The following is a 22,959-nucleotide window of genomic DNA, read 5'->3' as shown; positions in this document are numbered from 1 at the left end:
ACGCTTGTCAGTGTGCACACATGCGCAGTAGCGTCTCTCTGCTCGGGCTCCGGTGGAAATAGCCTAGCCTGATTGGGTCTGCTCTATTGCACAGGCATGAGGCGTATACACCAGCACAGTAGAGTGGACCCGATCAGGTTCAGCTATTTCCACCCGAGCCCGAGCAGAGAGCCCCTACTGTGCATCTGCTCAGCAGATATTATTGCCACTCTGTGTCTGGGGGAGCCAGCGTTTGCATCTCTTATGCTCCACTTTCCTTTGCAGTAAGGGCCCTTTTACACTTAATCAGTGGCTCTCAGTTAAAACGGAAAGAAAACTGATTTTAAAAGTAATGCCCAAGTTTTCCTATGGCACTGTTTACACTTAACACGTTTTAACTGAAATCTTCTTCCCAATGCACTGCTATGGAAAAAACGCGTACCAACGCCACTAACACATACCAACTGATTAAGTGTAAACGGGGCCTAAAGTGTAAGCAAGCATTGGTTATAATTTTTATTACATTTATGGGCCAAGTCGATGCTTTATGCTCTGATAGGTTGGAGCTGGGTGGAGGGCGGAGTTGGACTCGAGGTGCGGCTGATGATGATGAGTTCAGGTCACAGACAATAAACTGCTCATTATTCAACCAATAGCTGCGCACTTAGATACTGTTATGCTAGTGTCTCTCTCTCTCTCTCATGCAGGTCAGTCCTACAAAACAAGATAGTGTAGAGTCCTTCCTAAATGACATCCAGGTTGCAGTGACCAATTCTTTCGGAAAATCACCTCCCACCACACCCCAAGCAGTGGAAACTCACCCCATACAAATTACCCTCTATTAGATGGGTCTCCAGCGCTTATGGGGTCATCTGGCCGCCCCCTGCCATTCAAGGAATCTCCTCCACAGTTGTCACTCTGCTGCAGTATCAATACACCTCAAGAAAACATAACCAGAGCTACCATAGCGTAAAATTGTAAAACCACTTTAATTTTAAAAGAAATGCAAATTTACAAACGTGTCCCTTGTTTAAAGCACAGAGTTTTCATGGGCTCTACCCCAATTGTGGGCCGCCGAGTCGGCTTGGCTGCGCTGGTTTTTTGGCCTCCCTCTGACGCCTTACGTGTCCCCCTGTGTTGTTTCCACATCTGCTGGCCGTGTGGCAGGGGGAGGCCAGATGACCCCATAAGCGCTGGAGACCCATCTAATAGAGGGTCATTTGTATGCGGTGAGTTCCCACTGCTTGGGGTGTGGTGGAGGTGATTTTCCGAAAGAATTGGTCACTGCAACCTGGATGTCATTTAGGAAGGACTCTACACTATCTTGTTTTGTGGGACTGACCTGCATGAGAGAGAGAGACACTAGCATAACAGTATCTAAGTGCGCAGCTATTGGTTGAATATTGGAATTTATTTGTATGTAGAGCAGCGCACCACCAGTGAAACCCCGTATATTGTATTATCAGCGCAGATTTAAGCATTTGTGTATTATAAACTGCTCATGTTTGCTGCCCCTTCATCCTCAGACACTTACCCGATTGCTGCAGTTCACATTTGGCAGCTTGACTGTTAGAATGTTCCAGCCCCCCCCCCTTGCTTCCTGGTGCCCTAGGCCATTTGCCTGCGTGTTATAATAATAATGTTGATCAGAGCATCTGTCTTCCTTGTTCTGGACCCACCTTTACACACTGATCATCCCGCACATCATCCACTATCTTCTGCTCCAGGAATGTGGCTTCTCTTTCCATCTGCAAATAAAAAGGGGATTTAGTCTGTGACTGTCCAAAGCTTTAGGTGCTACAGCCTTCCCTACATGCATTGCTTCTTTCCTGAGGTTGCAGAGAGCAGAACGGTGCATGAGCTGCAGAGAAGAGGACCTAGTATGCTCACTTTCCTCTGTTAGGTTGGGAGGGGGGGGGGGGAGATTGGGGGCAAACTATTAGGCTCATGGGCCAAAAAAGGTTCTTAAATTTGGCTAGGGGGGTCAGGCTAATATAGGTAGCCAGTGTGCCCCCCTAAGTACTGGTAGTCAAATGCGCTTCTAGTCTTTGGCCCCCAATTCAAATAGCTGATGAGCCCCCTAACCCCAGAATAGGTAGTCAGATGTGGCCCCAGTATTAAATTATCCCATTCCCCAGTATAGGTAGCCACATGTGCCCCCAGTATTAAGTAGCACCCTCCCCAATAAAGGAAGCCAGGTGTTCCCACGGTATTAAGCAATCCCCCTCCCCAGTATAGGTAGCCAGGAGTGCCGCCAGTATTGGGTTACCCCCTTCCGCAATAAAGGAAGCCACATGTGTCTGCAGAATTAAGCAATTCCCCTCCCCAGTATAGGTAGCCAGGAATGCCCCTAGTATTAGGTAGCCCCCCTCCCCAGTATAGTTATGTGTACCCCCAGTATTAGGCAGCGCCCCCCCACCCAGAATAGGTAGCTAGTCATGCCACAGTATTAAGTAGCCCCATTCCCCAGTATAGGTAGCCAGGTGTGCCTCCAGTATTAGGTAGCCCCCATCTCCAATAAAGGAAGCCAGGTGTGCACCCAGTATTAAGTAGCCTCCCTCCACAGTATAGGTAGATGGGAGTGCTCCTAGTATTAAGCAGCCCCCTTCTCAGTATAGATGGCCAGGTGTGCCCCTAGTAATAGGAATTCCTGTTCCCCGGTTTAGGTAGCCAGGTGTGCCCCCATTATTGTGCCCCCAGGATGTGCCTCTCCCTCCCTCTCTATGTAGAATTGCGAGGAAGCAAATTAATGAGGTTACTCCCCCGCTCTCAGCTTCTGGCACTGATCTACCTTCTGCCACAAGACCAATGTCCTCTCTATGGTCACAGCGGTGCGTCACATGATGAGATGCGCTGTAGTCTAATCTGCGTAATATGTCGGCGCTATATAAATACTAAATAATAATAATAAATAATAATAATAGTCATGGAGATGGGAGGCTGGTCACGCTGCAATAGGGAGATCGGCGCTGGAAGCAGAGAGTGACCTCCGCTTGCAACTCTGCATAGAGAGGAAGGGAGAGAGAAAGATTGAGGAGGGAGGCAGGAAGGCACATTGGTGGGCTGGAATAAAAAGCTAAATGCCGGGCCATTCTTTACCAAATAGCTGGGTTAGACTGAAGTTCCACTGTAATGTTAGACCAGCAGTTTCATGGTGTCTTGTATGTTAATTTATCATAGGGAAATGACCATGGGCGCCCTTGAGATGGCCTAAAAACATTTTAGGCAGCATCCACCAAACACAACGCTGATCGGAAGCTGGTGATTAACGTTAACGTGACCAGTGAACCATTATGCCTGTATTTTCGCTGCTGTTCCACCTTCACTCACACAGTGACACGAACCAGGGTGCATTTGACCTCAGTTTGCAAAGCAGCCCCCCACAGTACAAGGAAACAAGCCCAATAGACACTGCAACATGATGAACAATAAAATGGGGGGTGTTAGAAGTAAAATCCCAGCTAACAGCAATTTCTCTGGCCTAACCTGCTGCGCTGTGGACAATGTTCTGCAGCCTCCGTCCTCCACCATGCAGACTGAGATGTTTCCACGTTGACCCTCAGACACAACTATCACCTCATTCCTAAACTCACGGCTGGCTGCAAGACAAGACAGAGGGGTTAGCATACAACATGGACAGATGGGCAGGGGGCATACAAAATGGACAGAGGGCATACAACATGGACAGATGGGCAAAGGGCACACAACATGGACAGATGGGCAGGGGGCACACAACATGGACAGATGGACAGGGGGCATACAACATGGACAGATGGGCAGGGGGCATACAACATGGACAGATGGGCAGGGGGCATACAACATGGACAGATGGGCAGAGGGCACACAACATGGACAGATGGGCAGGGGGCACACAACATGGACAGATGGACAGGGGGCATACAACATGGACAGATGGGCAGGGGGCATACAACATGGACAGAGGGCATACAACATGGACAGATGGACTGGGGCATACAACATGGACAGGGGGCATACAACACGAACAGATGAACAAGAGGCATACAATTGGACTGGGGGCATACAACATGCACAGATGGGCAGGGGGCATACAAAATGGACAGAGGGCTTACAACATGGACAGATGGGCAGAGGGCACGGAACATGGACAGATGGGCAGGGGGCATACAACATGCACAGATGGACTGGGGACATACAACATGCACAGATGGACTGGGGGCATACAACATGCACAGATGGACCGGGGGCATACAACATGCACAGATGGACCGGGGGCATACAACATGAACAGATTGACAGGGGGCATACAATATGGACAGATTGACATGTGGCATATAACAAGGACAGATGGGCAGGGGGCATACAGCATGAACAGATGCATCAGTCTGCTTCAGTGGCATAGCTAAGGAGCTATGGGCCCCAGTGCACGTTTTACATTACCAGCACAGGACCAATAGAGAGCTGATACTGAAGGGCTCCTCTGGCTCAAGGGCCCCGAGGCGGACGCCTCTACACCCCATATTGCTAAGCCACTGGTCTGCTTTTCAAACTGTTGGCTCTTCATCTTCTATGAAAGCAAACCTGTGAGGTTTGCAATCCATATATTTAGATACTTACCTCGGGAGAGGGAAACCTCTGGATCCCTGGAGAGTCTTCCCCCGTTCTCCTCTGCCAGGTCATTCCAGCACTGAGTCCCCCAAAAATTGCGGCCGCACTGCGCCTGGAAGTAGCCTGGACCCTCTGGGACTGATCCGGTCCATGCTACTGAACAGGAGGAAGCCGTAGACCAGCTGTTTTGGGGAGAAGGCGGTGCTAGAATGAGCCGATGACGGAGGACAGGGAAAGCTTCTGGAGGACCCAGAGCGTTCCCTCTCCCTCCCTAGATAAGTACCCCTTCGGGGCACCTTTTTCCCTTCAGGGTTACTTTAATACCGTTACAGTAGAATCCCTTTATAGTAAACCTCAAGGGACCTGGCCAAGTATCTTACTATATCAGAATTGGTCATACATTGTATATTTATACAGGTGCTTGGCCAGGACCTGATGATTGAGTTTACTATAGCCAGAGGTTTACCATATCAGGGCCCAGTCACACTTAAGTGATTAGCGGGCAATTCCGGCTAAAGCGCTAGTGCTTTGTTACCCTATAGCAGTGTGCCAACCACAAACGTGTTACCTGCAGCATTTTCGGGGCGATTCTGGAACGATCGCGGTACAGTGCTTATAAAGCGCTGACTGGGATTGCTCTCAATACGCGGAAGTATCCAGTGATTTTTACCACGCTAATCGCGGTAAAATCACTCGCGCAAAACCTTCCATTTTTCACGTTTAGATGTGAACGGGGCCTCAGAGTTTACTATAACGAGCTTCTACTGTATCATAATTTGGTGGGCATACTTCTGCTCTGCACAGGACGGTGTACCCATAATGCACTGCTGCATGCATTTCTGTATGCTCCGCAGCTCTGTACCACTCATTGGGCTCAATTCTGGTAGCGTTTAGTAAATAATGACCTCATGGAATTGGGTTTACCTCATGAGGGAAATCAACTTTTGAATTCTGGTAGTTTAAGTAAAGTTTTACCTCATGTAATTTCATGAGGTAATTCATGTGGTAAACTACTAAAAATGTGTGGTATTTAGTAGTGAAATACCTCACACTTGAATTCTGAAGTGAAATAAGGTGCGTGTTTGCACGTCTTTTACCTCACATAATTAGACCTACCTCTACCACATGATAAATGCAGTGTTGTGATAGAATTGTGATATCTGTCACATAACATGGAGCCTTTTCAGCTTGTTCTGTGTTCAGGGCCCCCAAATTTTACTGAAATAAGTAAAAGTGATCTGACCAACGAATCCCCTCCCCAGCTTCCATTTTGTTTTAAAAAAGAAAAAGTGCTCCAAACCCTGCACAATCCTTCATCTGCCGCGTCCCCCCTCAACATTGCCATTCCCCAACCTCTGGTTGGAAAAAAAAAGTAAAAATCCTCCAAACCACAGCCTTTATTTTTAAAAAATTTAAGTAAAACTGCGGCAAACACCGATTCCCCCCCCCCCTCCGGTTAAAAGTGCTCGAGCCCCTCCCCCCCAGCAGCCTCTAAAAGTAAAAGTGGTGCACCCCCCTTCCAGACCCCCAGCATGTAAAAAGTAAAAGTACTCACACCCCCAGTCTCTAAAAGTGATGACCCCTCCCACAGCCTCTAAAAGTGATCCGACCCCTCCCCCCCTCCGACCCCCAGCCTCTAAAGGTAAATGAGCTGGATTTTTTTTTCTTATATAATGGATGCCTATAAATTTACTTTTCATAGGTTGCTACATAATCAAATATACCTTCCCTCAAAACCAAAAAAAAAAAAACAACAAAAAAAAAATCTTCCAAAGACTATCCTAACTTATGGAAGACAATTACAGACATTACTTATTTGCTGCAGGCTTGCCACTGAAATACCTCATGTTTTACCTCACTATGCATTTACCACATGTTTTGAAATAGAGAAAAATCTTTCAGAATTGATAAAAGAAGAGGAAAATACCTCATGAGGTATTTTACCTACAAAAAAATATTTACCTCACATAGCTACCAGAATTGAGCCCATTGGGCTCAATTCTGGTAGCTGTGCGAGGTGAAGAAAGCATTGTCGGGAAAATACCTCATTCGTTATTTTTTTTATTTTATTTTTTGTGAATTCTGGTACATTTTCCCGCCTGTTGTTTATCTTCGTTAAATTACCGACACAGGGGGAAAACATGCTCGGTAAACAATGAGGTATTTTCCCAACAGTGCCTCTCATGCTGCTCCCCGATCCCCTCTCCAGAACCCAGCCTGTCATTTTGCTCCGTCCACCCCCCTCCCGAACCCAGCCTCTCATGCTGCTCCCCGACCCCAGCTTGTCATTTTGCTCCGTCCACTGACCCCCGTACCTCCGACCCCCCCGCCCCCTTCCCGGCCAGTGGCGGCGCTACAATTTAACAGCCCAATGTATGTAGTTGAAGGGGGTCATCGCTGCAATAGAGGGTATCCAGCTGTGTTGTGGAGCATCCTGACAGTGTGTCCAGGACCTTGTAGACCAGGGGTCCCCAAACTTTTTTGGTCAAAGGCCAAGTCAAAATACTTCAGACTGCTGGGGGGCCGGAACATACATAATGTATCATGATAACATGATGTTGAAAAACATTACATTGAATCTAGGTATTGATTCCCCCCAATCTTGCCCGGAGAACTCCCAGCAGCAGCCGTTCAGTCATGCGGCGCCCGAAGAACATCTTTGTGTACCGGACAGTGAGGCATACCCAGGTGACAACCTGCCGTCCAGTTGGACAGGCGTGTCATCTGATGCAGAATTGGATGCCAGGGAATGACTGCCCGCTGGCTTCTACAGTATGTGGATGGGTGGTGCCAGCACTGCTATTCTATATGTGTGCCGCTGATTTGTAAAGGTGCAGTGGGCCACATCTATAAGTTATACATTAGGGGCTTGATTCACAAAACGGTGCTAACTGTTAGCATGGCTGTTAGCACGGCTTTTCACACATTTCAGCGCATTTTTGCGTGAAAAAACGGGTTTCGTGTGAAAAACAGTTATCACGTGCGAAAATTCGTGTTTGCGCGATAACGCAAATTTATCGCACGAAAGCAACTGTTAACGCGTGAAAAATTTGCATTAACGCGCGAACGCAAATTTTTTGCATACGATAACCGTTAGCACGCAAAATTTGGCGCAAAGCACTTTTCACAGCGTGCTAGCAGTTAGCACCATTTTGTGAATCAAGCCCCATGTGTTTGGCGGCCAGTGATAAAGCCTCGGGGGCCACATTCGGGCCGCAGTTTGAGGACCACTGTTGTAGACCAAATGAAGCCAAAACTCAAGCGTACATCAAAAAAAGGCGCATAAAAATTTGCCTGCCCAGTTATCCCCATAGTAAAATATCGGTATTAAATACTGATATTTTACTCTGGCTAAACCTAACCCTACTCTCACATAGAACCCTCCCCCCGACGTATAATGCAAAGAAAGAAAAAATTTATTTATCTGGCGTCGCCATAGGTGCATTCGGAAATATCGGTATTGAAGCATAATTTAGTCACCCATGGTGCCCCATAAATAGCCCAAATAACCTCTCAATGCCAATCTTTCAATAGGCGACTATGGCGGTGAGCAAACTTCTGGTGCTAGCAGGCGCGAAAATTGCCTGCTTCGAAAACTCAGAGTATGCAGGGACGAATCTAGGTGAGGGGCAAGCGGGTATCTTGCCCCAGGCGCAGTTTGTTGAATTCTTAAAAAGGCGGCAAAATGAATGGCAGTTTAGGCGCCAAAACCTGACCTTTAGGCGCCAAAACCTGACCTTGCCCCAGGCGCAACTTGGTCTTGATCCGTCCCTGAGAGTATGCTATCTAGAAATATAAAATATGACACGACTTACCCTTGACATTTAAACATTCCGTATGCAGGACTCTGCCTTTAACTGAAGCCTGTATAGAAATAAAACATAAAATGTTAAAACTGTAATTATACATTTTCGTGTTACTTTTGTCACTGTGATTGCCAATTCTGTATTTTGTTTATTGGTGTATACCATTATCTGATTAATCGAATCAAAGATGACAGTGCAAAGTTCAGCCTCCTCCAGAATATCAAAAAGACCGAGATCATGACAACAGTAGATGACAGCAATATCAAGATAGCAGCTGACAATGAAAAGATTGAGTGTCTCAGATCAATTGAAATGGTGATTGTAGTCATGAAACAAAACGGATAACCTTCGGCAGAAATGCAATGGTAAGCATGAACCAAGTATTGAAAAGCAAAGACAATAGCATTACAACCAAATGTAGACTGGTTCATGCCATTTTGTTCCACATAACCATGTATGGCTGCAAAAGTTAGACCCTAAGAAAAGCAGATAGAAGAAAGATCGGCTCCTTCGAGTTGTGGTGCTGGCGACAGATGCGTCGCATTTCATGGAAAGCAAGGATGACGAACAAAGCAGTATTGAAACGTATAAGACCAGACATGTCACTGGAAGCCAAGATCACCAGACTCAGCTCACATATTTCTGTCATGTGATGTGATGAAATTCCTTAGAGAAAGACCTAATGCTAGGACTGATCAGTGGCAAAAGGCGACAAGGCCACCAGAGAACGCATTGGCTTAACACCATCGAAGTCGACACAGGATTGTGCTTAAAGGGAACCTGAAGCGAGTAAAAATTATTTAAAATAAACACATGACGTAGCTGCAAATGAATATTACATACTAACCTCTCAGTCAGTTCCTCTCAGAAGCTCACCATTTTCTTCTTACAGTGATCCCTTCCAGTTCTGACAATATTTTGTCAGAACTGAAATATGCCAGTTGCTGTCCGTTATATATCAGCAGCTGTCAGTTACAACTAAATGTGCAAAGTAATGTCCATGTTTCCCTATGGCTCAAGTGGGTGATATTACAGTTTAACAGTGTGCTGACCAGGAAGCTGTTATGGGGTAATGGCCATTTTTGAAATGGAGGATGGAGAATTCTATTCATCACAGTGGACAAATGGGACACAGGAGAGGAGAAAGAGATTGAGTAGTAGACTACACAGGAGGTAAGTATGGCCTGTGTATGGTTATTTTGGCTTTTTATTTTCAGTTCAGGTTCAAGGCAACTGGCGGAAATGGTACAAGATCGGACAGCATGGAGAGAGCTAATCCAGAGAATCACCAAGAGTTGGCTACGACTCAATAGATAACATCATCATAGTCATCATCTGTATGTAGTATTATGTACTCCATGTTTGTTTCTTACTTACAGCACCATGGAAGAGTACATTTGAAATCGGCGCCGGTAGACTTGGGCGCAGGATACAGCAGTATACAGCTGATCCTGCTTCTGCACAAGTCCGGGCCGATTTAATTACTATTCCCCCTCCAGGCCGCCATGGATAGTGGGAGAATGAAATAATTCGGCTTTCAGCGATTGCTGGAGGCCGAATTATTATGTTTTTAAGCAACCTCGGCTCCGTCTTTTGATGGAGCCGACGTTACTCACTGAGCGCTTCAATAGGAGCGATTCCTATTGAAGTCTATGGAGGCGCCGCCTGCGCCCAAATCTAGCAGCGCTGAAAAGCACTGCTCCGCCATGGAATACATTGGCACTTTATAAATTAATAATAATGTAGCGGCTACACTATGAAGCTGGTATTTGGAGGATGCTGCATTGTCAGTAGGAGCACCAGATTGTACATCCCTTCTACAGCTCAGCCCTAGGTTAGTGCAGGGAAGGATATTTATCTATATTCAGGTGTTCTGATGCCCTTTTGCTCTTGCGCCTGTCCCATCTCTTGCTGACTATTACGTGCGACTGAACACGCACAGGATGTAGTGGCAGCAATAGTTAATTTATAGGCATGGCTTGCAGCACAGAGGCATAGGGCCTGATTCACAAAGCGGTGATAACTCAGTTATCACGCCTAAAAGACTTTAGGCATGATAACCTTTGCACTAGCAAAGTTATCACCGCTTTGTGCTCTAACTCGCGCGAAGCTACCGCGCGTACGTGTGCGCGCAAAGTCCCATAGGGCTTAATGGGAGCTTCGCGCGAAGCGCCGGGTGCTGCGCGCGCGCCAGCGCGCGCAAGCCTCTGCGCGCGGAAAATTCGCGCGAGTTTCTTCTTATCATGCCTAAACTGAGTTTAGGCGTGATAAAGGGGTTTTCACTCGTGTGCAAACACTTTGCACCGCTTTGTGAATCAGGCCCATATAATGTGTGAACCTGGGGTTTCTCTGATATAGGGCAGCACGGTTGCGTAGCATTAGCACACTTGCCTTGCAGCGCTGCGTCCCTGGTTCGAATCCCAACCAGGGCACTATCTGCACAAAGTTTTTATGTTCTCCCCGTGTCTGCGTGGGCTTCCTCTGGGCATTCCGATTTCCTCCCACATCCCAAAAACCTACAGATAAGTTGATTGGCTTCCCCCTAAATTGGCCCTAGACTACAATACATACGGTACACTACACGACATATAGACATAAGACTATGGTAGGGATTAGAATGTGACTCTCTCTGAGGGACAGTTAGTGACAATAGTACTCTGTACAGCGCTGCGGAAGATGTTGGCGCTGTATACATACTAAATAATAATATATGCATTCACTATGTAATATATTTTGGTCTGATTTTATCGTATTGCATGGTGAAGCAGGTGTTAGGTTCTTTTATATTTAGTATTCCAAATAAAGAGGCCCTGTAGTGACATACAGTAGAATGCAGTCAATTATTCAGGATACCCACTTTTATGGTAATTTTCCTGATTTCTGCATCAGAAGCACTTCCTATAGCTATCTGTTGCTGTATATTGGTGTGTGGCCCCCACCCTCACACTAATGCTTAGTCTAAGATTTTTAGCTATGCTGAATTCTACCCCAGAGTATTCTGGGAGACCAGGAATTATTTCCACTGACTTCAGAATCCCCCAAAACAAACATTCCGCAGAGCTGCACCTGACAGGACTAAAGATGTTACTGCCTGTTATAATTTTCAGAATGTAAATCAGGGAGAGGAAATATTTTACAATGAGCAAATCCTGACGATGTTTGTTACTCGATCACATAGTACACTACCTGGAAGAACATATAGGTTACTTTTATCCTCAGAACCAAAAAGTGGGCGGAGACAAATACAAATTTCACTGAAAAACTTAAACTGCAACCATTCTTACATCGTTAATGGCAGGGTTCTCAAACTTTGCACAGTTGGTCACTGGGTGACTGGGATCAATATTCATAAAATAGGGTAGAGTCTTCAAAAGCCAATCCAAATTCATTTATTGATTTTCAAGGGGAATATTCAATTGCTGCCATTCTTGCACTGTTAACCACTTGACGACCAGTGGATTTTCCTATGATCTGTGCTGCGTGGGCTCTCCAGCCCGCAGCACAGATCGGGATAGAGCCAGGGCGATCAGACTTACCTCCTTTTTCCCCCACTAGGGGGATGTCCTCCTGGGGGGGTCTGATCGCCGCCGGCTTGCTGCGCTTTGCGGGGAGGCTCTTCAAAGCCCCCCTCGCAGCGTTCTCGGCGGTCCGTCCCTCTCCCTTCCCCTCTAAGCTGCGCAGGACGGATATCCGTCCTGCGCATTGAAGGATAGGCTTCAGCCTATCATATGCCGGCGATCCCCGGCCGTATGATGTAAACAGCGGGGATTTCTTCCCCGTGTGTTTACATTTTGCCGGCGAGCCGCGATCGGCGGCTCTCCGGCTGTTCACGGAGACACTCTCCGTGAACTGACATGGAAAGGCCGCTCGAGCGGCCATTTCCATGGTAACCCGCAGACGACCAGTTTACGCCAATCGGCGTTAGCTGGTCGTCAAGAGGTTAATCACCTGTACCTGGTACAGTTGGTCATTGGATGACTGGCGTTCAAATTCAGAAAAGGGGGTGGAGCCACAGCCAATCAGATTTGTTTCATTTCAATGCAAATTATTGATGCCAAAGACCACAAAGCTCACAAACTAGGTCATTGACTAATTTTGTGTTAGAGTTAGAAAAAGTGGGAGGAGCCAACACCAAAATACAACGCCGGGCAATCAGCTAGTTGTATTTAGAAATAAAACAATTTTATTAATTGTGTTATTTTCATTACAGTTCCTCTGTAATAAAAACTTTGTACATTGGACCCGCATGGAGTTTTCTGTGGACCTTCTTATGTTTATAGATATATTGATCACTGAAGTACGGTAATTGCATATGCAATGAGCATGCAATTTTTCTCATCTCCTGACAGTGGCGTGGGGAATAGATCCGTGTGCATGGGGCTGGAGGAAGCCCCAGGTATGTATACATCTTTTAATTTTGTATATCTCTGGTTTCCTTTAAAGAGGAGCTGTAGTGAAAATAACATAATGAATAAAATTGCCTATTTTTACAATATTAATTTATAGATTATTTAGTCAGTGTTTGCTTATAGTAACATCTTTCCTCTCCCGGATTTACATTCTGAAATGTATCACTGGTGGCGACATCTTAGTTCTTCCAGGTGATCTGTATGGGATGTTTGTTAGTTCTGTGCACAGAGGGAGATACTGGTTGCTTGGCAGTTGGAAACAGGTGTTATTTTCCCACAATGCAATCAGGTTCACAAACAGCAAACTGTCAGGGCCTTGGTCATGATATCACACTATGGGAGGGGTTTTACCAAAACATCAGCCACACAGATGTCCCTGATGATCCGTTTGAGAAAAGGTAGATATTTCTCATGGGAAAGGGGGTGTCAGCTACTGATTGGGATGGATTTCAGTCCTTGGTTACAGTTCCTCTTTAACCAACTCTAGATCAGTATCAGAAAAGGAACTTATAGATTATAGGCTCTCTCTTCTAATGACTCAATCAGCTAAAGTTGGCAATTCATAACTGCCCATCCAACAGTATTCTTTATCTATTTACAGCTTTACAAGGTGTAATATATATTAGGCTTGCAATGTGGGCGATGGATGCCTGTATCTATAGTACAAAGATCCAGGCTATATAACAATGTATGTATATAACAACGTTAATGATTTTCATGCAGTCATCCAGCAGTAGGGTGGGTCAGTGGCATAGCAATAGGGGTGCAGAGGTAGCGACCGCACCGGGGCCCTCTGGCCAGAGGGGCCCTCCCTCAACCTCAGTATTCGCTCTCTACTGGTCTTGTGCTGGTAAAAATCACTTCTATAGATGCTTTGAATAGTAGTAATCATTTAAAACTCTTCCCCATCCCCTTCTTGCACCTCTGACACTGTGGTTGTTCTTGGCAGGTTTTGGAGCGCCGTATCAATTGTTATATAGATAACATACTGTCTCAAAGAATTTAGAGAAGTCACAGTTGCTATCTTCACACCTTCCATGTGGATAAATAATAGGGGGAGGGGGAACATGGCAGCTCCTATAGCTATTAGAACCTAGGTGCTTGGTTCCCTGAAATGGATTAGGGAAAACCATTAACTGGAAAAGACTGTCACAGGACTAGAGGGACAGGATTTGTTCCTCACTCCTGGGGCAAAAGTAACCTGTGGGCCCACTAAAACTCCACCACCTGACACCCAATCCCAGCAGCAAATTCACCCCCCGAGGGCAGTGAGCCAGTTGCTGCGCCCCCCAGGTCTCCACCCCCCAATTTTATTATGCTCCCGCACCCCCGGCCCCTGCAGAGTCTTGTGCTCCCCTGAAAAGTTTTTGGGCATCGGCAGCAGAGCAACTCACCTGTCCGGCCAGCTGTCGCGCTGCTCTATTAGTCTGCGCTCCCCTTCTTCATCCAGGCAGGGACTCCTCAGTGACCGGGCGCAGGTTATTACATAATGACATATGCCAGGTCACTGAGAAGATGCACTCAGGCAAAAATAAAGAGAAGGAGCACGGAGAAACAGTGCAACAGCCGGCCGGATAGGTGAGCTGCTATGCTGCAGCTGAAAAAACGTTGCCAGGGTCCTGGGGTGTACAGGCCGGGTGGAGACGTGGGGGGCCCGGCAGTGCTCGGGGGTCCTGGGGAAATTGCCCAGGTTGTCCCAATGGTAGTGCCGGCCCTGCCTTACTCTGGAGACTGAGTGGAGATAGGTGGCCACAGGTGCCTTAGAGCAGACCTGAACTCAGAACTTCCTCTCTGCTCTAAAAGATAAGCAACAGCATAATAACCTTTAAAGAAAAACATTTCTCTGTTACAGCTAATACAAATCCTGCAATACATCTGCAGTATATCTCCTTCCCGCTTTCATGGAAGCAGACATGGGGTTAACATCCTGTGTCCACAAATTAGCTGCTCTGTCAAGGAAGCCAGCTGACACAGGGGAGAGATCAAATTACAACTTGTGATTAGTCACAGATAAGGGGAATTAGACAGGCTAAACTCTCTACATACAGGGTGCATCCTATATAATAAAACCCGAGTCTCCGCATCCTCCTGTGTCTATTTTTGAAAGGGCTAGTTTACACTTCAAAGGACCCTGAGCAATGCTTAAAATCTGCTCTTTCCTGGGGCTTCCTCCAGCCCCTCGTAGCCAGCGAGGTCCCTTGGTATCCTCTAGGCCCTCTCTTTGGTCCTGCTGACGGCACCGTTAGTGCGGCGACTCCAGCTGAAGTCTTGAGCTACAGCGCCTGCGCAGCCTGTCCGCACACCCAACACTATCACGCGCCCGTCGCTGTAAGCCTCCCACACATGCATGGTTCAGTCCTGATAGTGTGGGGTGTGTGGACAGGTCACGCAGGCGCCAGTGGTGCTCATCAGGAAACCCGGATATCTGAACTTTTTACCGCTATCCGACCGGATTCGGATTCCGGAGACCTGGGCCCAAATCCGCATTGCACTATGCGGATATTTGGTCGCATACCCGGATATCCGGCGGATATCTGAATCCGGATACTGTAACTAAGGAGATGAGGTCCCTGACATCATTGAGCCAATCAGAGGGCTCCCAGCAGAAGCGCTAGCAACCAATCACAGAGGGGAACTCTGGCCAGCCCCCCCTGTATATAAAGCAGCGGCCATTTTGAGGGAACTCGTCCTTGCTTTGTGACTGCCCACTGAGAGACTCCAGTGCTATTTGGCTAAAGCAATTGCATTCTACTGTGTTAAACCCAGCGTTTTTGCATATTAACACCTGTACTATACACTATTTTATTGTTGTTCAGCTAACTTGTTGTATTGTGATTTTAGTTAGTGTGTGTGACAGTCTCTGGTGCTGCAGCAGCTCTCTAGATCCTGTCTGTGTCTGTGTGTGTGCTGTTTGTGCACACAGGCCAGGCCTGTGCTATATTGCCTTAGCTACTGTGTAGTTTAGGGCATAGGGATTACTGTGCTATTGTGTAGTTATTACTGCAGTGCTTATAGTTGTTAGAGACTAGTACTAGACTAGTGTCTGTGTTAGCTGTTACTACTACTACAGATCACTGCATTTCTGCTGCGCTGCTGATTGTCAGTGTGTGTGACAAATAGATAGACCGTCCGTTAGTGTGCACACTGTCTTCTTCTACTCAGTTGTCTGTCACCCCCCCCCCCCCCCACATGCTGATTCATCAAAGTCAGACAAACACCGATTTCAATAAAGTGCAGGTACCCCACATCCATCTGGTGGCATCATCATCACACAAACTTGCACTATGTCTGCTGGCACTGGCACCCGGGGGAAGGGCATCAAAGGCAAGAAGAGATGGAACATTGCTGGCACCATCACCGCCAGCAGTTCTGCCACACCAGTGTCCATTCCGCCGCTAGCCACTGGCCGTGGACGCACTGGGCGCCCAGCTGATAGGGGGAGTCACGCTGCACAGGCTCTGTAGTCCAGACACCGCGAGCGCAATCAGGGCTGTTACCACTGACTTTGAGCAGGACATTCTGGGCGCACTGGGGTTTGCGGAGGAGTCAAAGATGGTGACTGTGATAGTTGAGGGGAGTCCGTGCCTGAGGTGTCAGTAGAAGAGGAGTTTGGGGGGTCATCAACATCCCAGCAGTTGTTTGAGGAGGGGGAGTATGATCCTGATAATGATGACGAGATGAAGGACTGTGACTACCAACCACAGGAGGGGGATGTTGGCTCTGAGTCTGAGGATGCATCCGTGGGTCTGGCACGGAGGATCAGCATCGCTGACATTGGCAGGAGCAGCAGTGGGCATAGAATGCGGGACCCACAGCCTGCTTCATCTTCTGCCGCTACCACCGGCAGCACCACTCAACCCCAGGCCCCAACCACCGCAGGGCCAACCACCGCAGGGAGAAAAAAAGCAGCAGCAGCCCAATCAGGGCGTAAGGGAAAATTTAAATCCCCAATATAGCAGTTTTTTGATCTGCCCTCAGTGGACAGCAAGTTTGTGACGTGTGCCAGGTGAAGCTGAGCAGAGGTTGCAACCCCTCCAACTACGGCACCTCCAGTTTCATCAACCACCTGGCCAACAAACATCACGAGCATCAGGAGTTCAAGAGGCTGAAGGAAGCTGGCTCTGGCAGTATTCCTCTGACCAAAAGCACCACCAGGACCCCCTTTACAAGTGCCACTCCTGCTGACACTGAGGCCTGTTCAGGCAGCCAGTCCTCCTCAGTGGTCTCCTCTGCTCCCTCCCCCACTTCCCGTGCAACCAAAAAACGCCACCAGACCCTTTTGAGCGAGTCCAATGCAGTCAGAGCTCAGCCTCCCAGCAGCCGTTGCATCTGCCAACTGAACGGCCTGCTTGCACAGGCCATGTCCTCCCAGCTCCTCCTGTACTCCTTTGTGCAGGAGGGGAGCGACATGCGTGCACACGACCATATCAGCACTGCACCGCTTCGCGATGGCCAATGTGGAGCGTGGGCTGGATCATGCAGTGGGTGAGCGGGTCCATGTGACCATGGACTCATGGTCAAGCCGGTTTGGGACAGGCCGGTACCTTTCATTTACCGCGCACTGGGTCAGTTTGGTGGAAGGGGGTGAGGAGGGGACAGCAGCATCAGGCACCGCAGCAATCCAGCAGGTGGTGCCATCCCGCAGCAGGGTCAGGGGAAGTGCAGCAGGTTCCTCAGATCCGGTTTTATCCTCCGGCAAACCCACCGCTGCCAAACGCCTCCGTCTCAGCAGCAGTGTGAAGGCCCGCCACTGCCAAGCGCTGCTGGAGATGGTCAGCCTGGGGAAGCACAGTCTGATAGCAGACCACGTCCTGGCCAAACCCGGAGACCAGTAGAGGAGTTGGCTGACCCCCAGAGGCCTCAGAGTCGGAGAGGTGGTGTCTGACAATGGCGCCAACCTGGTTGCTGCTATCCACCGGGGAGACCTCACCCACATCCCCTGTCTGGCCCACGTCCTGAACCTAGTGGTGCAGAAATTTCTAACCACCTACCAGGGGATGGAGCCACTTTTGAAAGCGGCTCGGAAGATTATTTCCGCCGCTCGGGCGGTGCCTCAGTGGCCCTAGAAGCCGTGCAGCTGGAGCTGAGCCTCCCACGGCACCGGCTCATTATTGATGTTGCAACATGATGGAACTCCGCCCTAGCCATGTTGGAGCTTCTGGTTGAACAGAGGCAGGCTGTCAACCGATACCTGGCCAGAGCCACCGCGGACGCCACAGTGTTCGGGTCCGGCACCACCCACCTCCCGGACATCATCCTGAATGCAGAGTGGGAAAAAATGCAGCTGGTGTGCTTGGTGCTGGCACCCTTCCTGGAGGCTACCAACATGGTCAGCCGGGACAGTGCGTCGCTGTGTGAGTGGGTGACCATGGTGTGCATGCCCTCGATGCTCTGCTGGAAGTGGGGGAGGCAGCCTTGATGCAGCAGGAGCAGCAGCAGCAACCTTCACAGTCCACCTCTATGCATCAGGAGGAGGAAGTTGAGGACTTGGAGATTGAGGACTTGGAGGAGTTGGAGGAGGCTCAGGAATCGGAGGAGGACAGCACTGGGGGTGATGATTCAGAGTATGTGTCAGGAGAGATGGCAGCCCTCTTCCCCATGGCAGCACTTATGCTGCAGTGCCTGTGCAGTGACCCAAGGGTCAAGCAGATGCATGCTCGGGAGGACATGTGGATCACCCTGATGCTGGACCCACGGCTTAAGGGGAAGCTGCATCAGTTCCTGCCTGCAGGAGGAGACCCAGTGCGGCGAATGAGGGACTTGCAGCGGTCCCTGGATCGGCGCTTGGAGGAAGCCTTCCCCCAGACTCCCCCCCCCCCCCCCCCCTGCTGTCACAGTCCAGCCAGCACAGCAGCAGGTGCCTGTGTCCATCAGCAGCAGGCACCCATCAAACCTGCTGTCTCTCACAAAGGCGCTGTACGCCACGCCGGTACAGCTGCCGACTGAGGAGGTGCCTGCAGCAGCATGTAGCTATCCAAGCCGGAACCAGCGCCTGACCCGGACGGTGGCAGACTACATGGGGTCCTACAGCGTGCTTGAGAGCGACACACCTGTGGACCCCTTGGATTACTGGGTCAAGCACCTAGATATTTGGAGTGAGCTGGCGCAGTACGCCCTGGAAGTCCTTGCTTGCCCCCTTTCCAGCAGGCTGTCCAAAAGGTGCTTCAGTGCGGCCGGTGGCGTGGTCACCAAGAAGCGCTCTCGTCTGTCCACCCAGTCTGTGGACAGACTGACGTTTCTCAAAATAAACCAGGCTTGGGTGGTTGATGAATTCCTGGCCCCTGTTGTTGGCAAGAGGGGGAAATGAAGTGGCTGTAAATCAATGAGTCTGCCTTTACCACCCTTTACCACCACATCCTCCAGGCTCCGTTTTGATTCATAAGCCTGGTTCAAAAAATGTTTGCAGCCGTGGAACCAAAACACTAGGTGCCATGGTCTATGTAAACACAATTGCTGTGTAATTTTTTTGGAGGTGTGTGTGCTGTCCGAGTTGTGGGGAGGCCCCAACTGCGGCAGTACGGCCACTTCCTGGAACCTCTCTTAATGTTTTAACTCTGCCGTGGTACCAACACTAGGTGCCATGGTGAACTATGTAAACACAATTGCTGTGTAATTTTTTTGGGAGGTGTCTGAGCTGAAAACTGTCATGTCCCAGATGTGCGGTTGGACTTTGGACACAATGTGGGCTGCACGTCCGCTGTCTGGAACCTAGTCCTGATGTTAATTTACAGCTTTTTTTTTTTTTTATTTAACTCTCCACATAATAAATTACTGTTTCCCTTTAAAAAACATGATGCTACATGCCTCATTTACCCTTAAAAAAAAAAACATTTTAACCACTTGCCGACCAGGGCTGTATTGGCTGATCAGTGCTGCGTGGGCTCTCCAGCCCGTAGCACAGATCAGTATTATGCCAGGGCGATCAGACTTTCCCCCTTTTTTCCCCACTAGGGGGATGTCCTGCCGGGGGGGTCTGATCGCCGCCGGCCATCTGCGTTTTTCGGGGGGGGGGGGCTCCTCAAAGCCCCCCTCCGCAGCCATTTCCGCCCTCTGCCTCCTTACCTCCCTCCCTCCGTAATGCGCAGGACGGAGTACCGTCCTGCGCATTGAAGGATAGGCTTCCGCCTATCAGATGCCGGCGATCCCCGGCCAATCAGAGGCCGGGGATCGCCGATCTGCCTTACGGCGCTGCTGCGCAGCAGCGCCGTATGTTGTAAACAGCGGGGATTTCTTCCCCGCGTGTTTACATTTTGCCGGCGAGCCGCGATCGGCGGCTCTCCGGCTGTTCACGGAGACACCCTCCGTGAACTGACATGGAAAGGCCGCTCGATCGAACGGCCGTTTCCATGGTAACCCGCAGACGACCAGTTTACGCCGATCGGCGTTAGCTGGTCGTCAAGAGGTTAAAAGCAATTTAAAGGCCACTTCAAGTTTTCTACTCGGATATCCAAATCCGCCTGGATATCCTGGATAATGCGTTCGGACATCCGCATGAACGCGGATATCTGAACGTTCGGATTCGGATATCCGATCCGGATAGCTGGGTATCCGGATCAATTCGGATTTTGAAAAGGGGTATCCGAGCATCCCTGGCAGGCGCAGTAGCTCACGAATTCAGCCGAAGTCCCCGCACTAACGGGGCTGCCAGCAGAACCATGGAGGGGACCTAGAGGATCCCGGGGGACCTCCCGGGCTTACGGGGGGCTGGAGGAAGCCCCAGGTAAGTGCAGATTTTAATTTCTAGGTACTGCTCAGGGTCTCTTTAATGCGTGATGTGCTCACAGAAAAAATACTGAGATCTTGGAGGATAATTCTGCACATTTTGTGAGTTTTCTCTATCAATTACATTAGTGGCTGTTAAAAAAACGTGCCCGTTTTTCTGCATACAAACTCACATAGTGTGCAGAAAACACACGCAGAAAAACACGCACAGAAAACTGAAAGAACAGTGTGTCCCCTGTTAAAACACTTTATGGGCTGGTGCACACCAAGAGCGGTTCTGAGCGTTTTTTAAAACGCTTGCAGGGTGAAAACCGCTTGGCTAATGTATTGCAACGCGCTGGTGCACACCAGAGCGGTTCGTTTTTAAAGCCAAATGCAAACTCGGGTCCTGCAGCATTTTTGCTGATTTCTGAGGCGTTTCTGCCTCAATGTTAAGTATAGGAAAGTGGAAAACTGCTCTGAAAAACGCCAGATCAGAGCGGTTTTCCAGGCTTTTTTTTTTTTCTACAGAAGCTGTTCAGTTACAGCTTTACTGTAACAATATATGTAATCTGCTACACAAAAACGCTACAAAAACGCTAGGCATGATTAGAAAATTTCTCTAAACATGCCTAGAATCACTCTGAAAAACCTCTTTAAAAACCGCTAGCGTTTGCGGATCCGCTAGCGGTTTTTGGTGTGCACTGGCTCTAAGATAGTTTACATGGAAATAAAAATAATAATTTTATGTACCTCCTTGTTCCTGCCTAAGCATGCCACATGGCGAACTTGAGGGATGGAAGCAAGAGATCCCTAAATCCCCAAATAAAACAAATTGCATACTAGGTGCTTAGCAACTATAAACTCTTAACACATGTGACAGCATTGACGTATATTGTCTTGTGCGGTTATCTACTTCTTTCTGGGTATCATTTACGTCTTTGTATTGTCTATATTACTCTTGTTATTACCATATAATTATATGTATGCTTAATTGCTCCACTTTGATTGTAAAGCACCATGGAATTTGTTTTGACGGTATATATACAGTGGGTTGCAAAAGTATTCGGCCCCCTTGAAGTTTTCCATATTTTGTCATATTACTGCCACAAACATGAATCAATTTTATTGGAATTCCACATGAAAGACCAACACAAAGTGGTGCACATGTGAGAAGTGGAACGAAAATCATACATGATTCCAAACATTTTTTACAAATAAATAACTGGAAAGTGGGGTGTGCATAATTATTCAGCCCTTTTGATCTGAGTGCAGTCAGTTGCCCATAGACATTGCCTGATGAGTGCTAATGACTAAACAGAGTGCACCTGTGTGTAATCTAATGTCAGTACAAATACAGCTGCTCTGTGAGGGCCTCAGAGGTTGTCTAAGAGAATATTGGGAGCAACAACACACCAAAGAACACACCAGACAGGTCAGGGATCAAGTTATTGAGAAATTTAAAGCAGGCTTAGGCTACAAAAAGATTTCCAAAGCCTTGAACATCCCACAGAGCACTCTTCAAGCGATTATTCAGAAATGGAAGGAGTATGGCACAACTGTAAACCTACCAAGACAAGGCCATCCACCTAAATGCACAGGCCGAACAAGAAGAGCGTTGATCAGAAATGCAGTCAAGAGGCCCATGGTGACTCTGGACGAGCTGCAGAGATCTACAGCTCAGGTGGGGGAATCTGTCCATAGGACAACTATAAGTCGTGCACTGTACAAAGTTAGCCTTTATGGAAGAGTGGCAAGAAGAAAGGCATTGTTAACAGAAAGCATAAGAAGTCCCGTTTGCAGTTTGCCACAAGCCATGTGGGGGACACAGCAACCATGTGGAAGAAGGTGCTCTGGTCAGATGAGACCAAAATGGAACTTTTTGGCCAAAATGCAAAACGCTATGTGTGGCGGAAAACTAACACTGCACATCACTCTGAACACACCATCCCCAGTGTCAAATATGGTGGTGACAGCATCATGCTCGTGGGGTGCATCTCTTCAGCAGGGACAGGGAAGCTGCTCAGAGTTGATGGGAAGATGGATGGAGCCAAATACAGGGCAAACTTGGAAGAAAACCTCTTGGAGACTGCAAACGACTTGAGACTGGGGCGGAGGTTCACCTTTCAGCAGGACAATGACCCTAAACATAAAGCCAGGGCAACAATGGAATGGTTTAAAACAAAACATATCCATGTGTTAGAATGGCCCAGTCAAAGTCCAGATCTAAATCCAATTGAGAATCTGTGGCAAGATCTGAAAACTGCTGTTCACAAACGCTGTCCATCTAATCTGACTGAGCTGGAGCTGTTTTGCAAAGAAGAATGGGCAAGGATTTCAGTCTCTAGATGTGCAAAGCTGGTGGAGACATACCCTAAAAGACTGGCAGCTGTAATTGCAGCAAAAGGTGCTTCTACAAAGTATTGACTCAGGGGGCCGAATAATTACGCACACCCCACTTTGCAGTTATTTCTTTG

At 48.3% G+C, this 22,959-nt stretch overlaps 1 protein-coding gene across 4 annotated transcripts in view; it reads right to left on the bottom strand.

The window, feature by feature from the left end:
- IL17RC (interleukin 17 receptor C) overlaps window positions 1-22,959 on the bottom strand; it is a 141,971-nt gene that overhangs the window by 20,998 nt on the left and 98,014 nt on the right. For all 4 annotated transcript variants that reach the window (XM_068251499.1, XM_068251500.1, XM_068251501.1 and 1 more), the window contains exons 13-15: window positions 8,382-8,430; window positions 3,466-3,578; window positions 1,659-1,727 (exon numbers count right to left, since the gene is read on the bottom strand). In XM_068251499.1, coding sequence (XP_068107600.1) covers window positions 1,659-1,727; window positions 3,466-3,578; window positions 8,382-8,430 — 231 coding nt within the window. The remainder of the gene's footprint in view (window positions 1-1,658; window positions 1,728-3,465; window positions 3,579-8,381; window positions 8,431-22,959) is intronic.

Source organism: Hyperolius riggenbachi, chromosome 9 (genome assembly GCF_040937935.1).
Source record: "Hyperolius riggenbachi isolate aHypRig1 chromosome 9, aHypRig1.pri, whole genome shotgun sequence".
Taxonomy (NCBI): Eukaryota; Metazoa; Chordata; class Amphibia; order Anura; family Hyperoliidae; genus Hyperolius; species Hyperolius riggenbachi.
The sequence above is the reverse complement of the archived record's forward strand: the minus strand, read 5'-3'. Positions and strand labels throughout refer to the sequence as shown.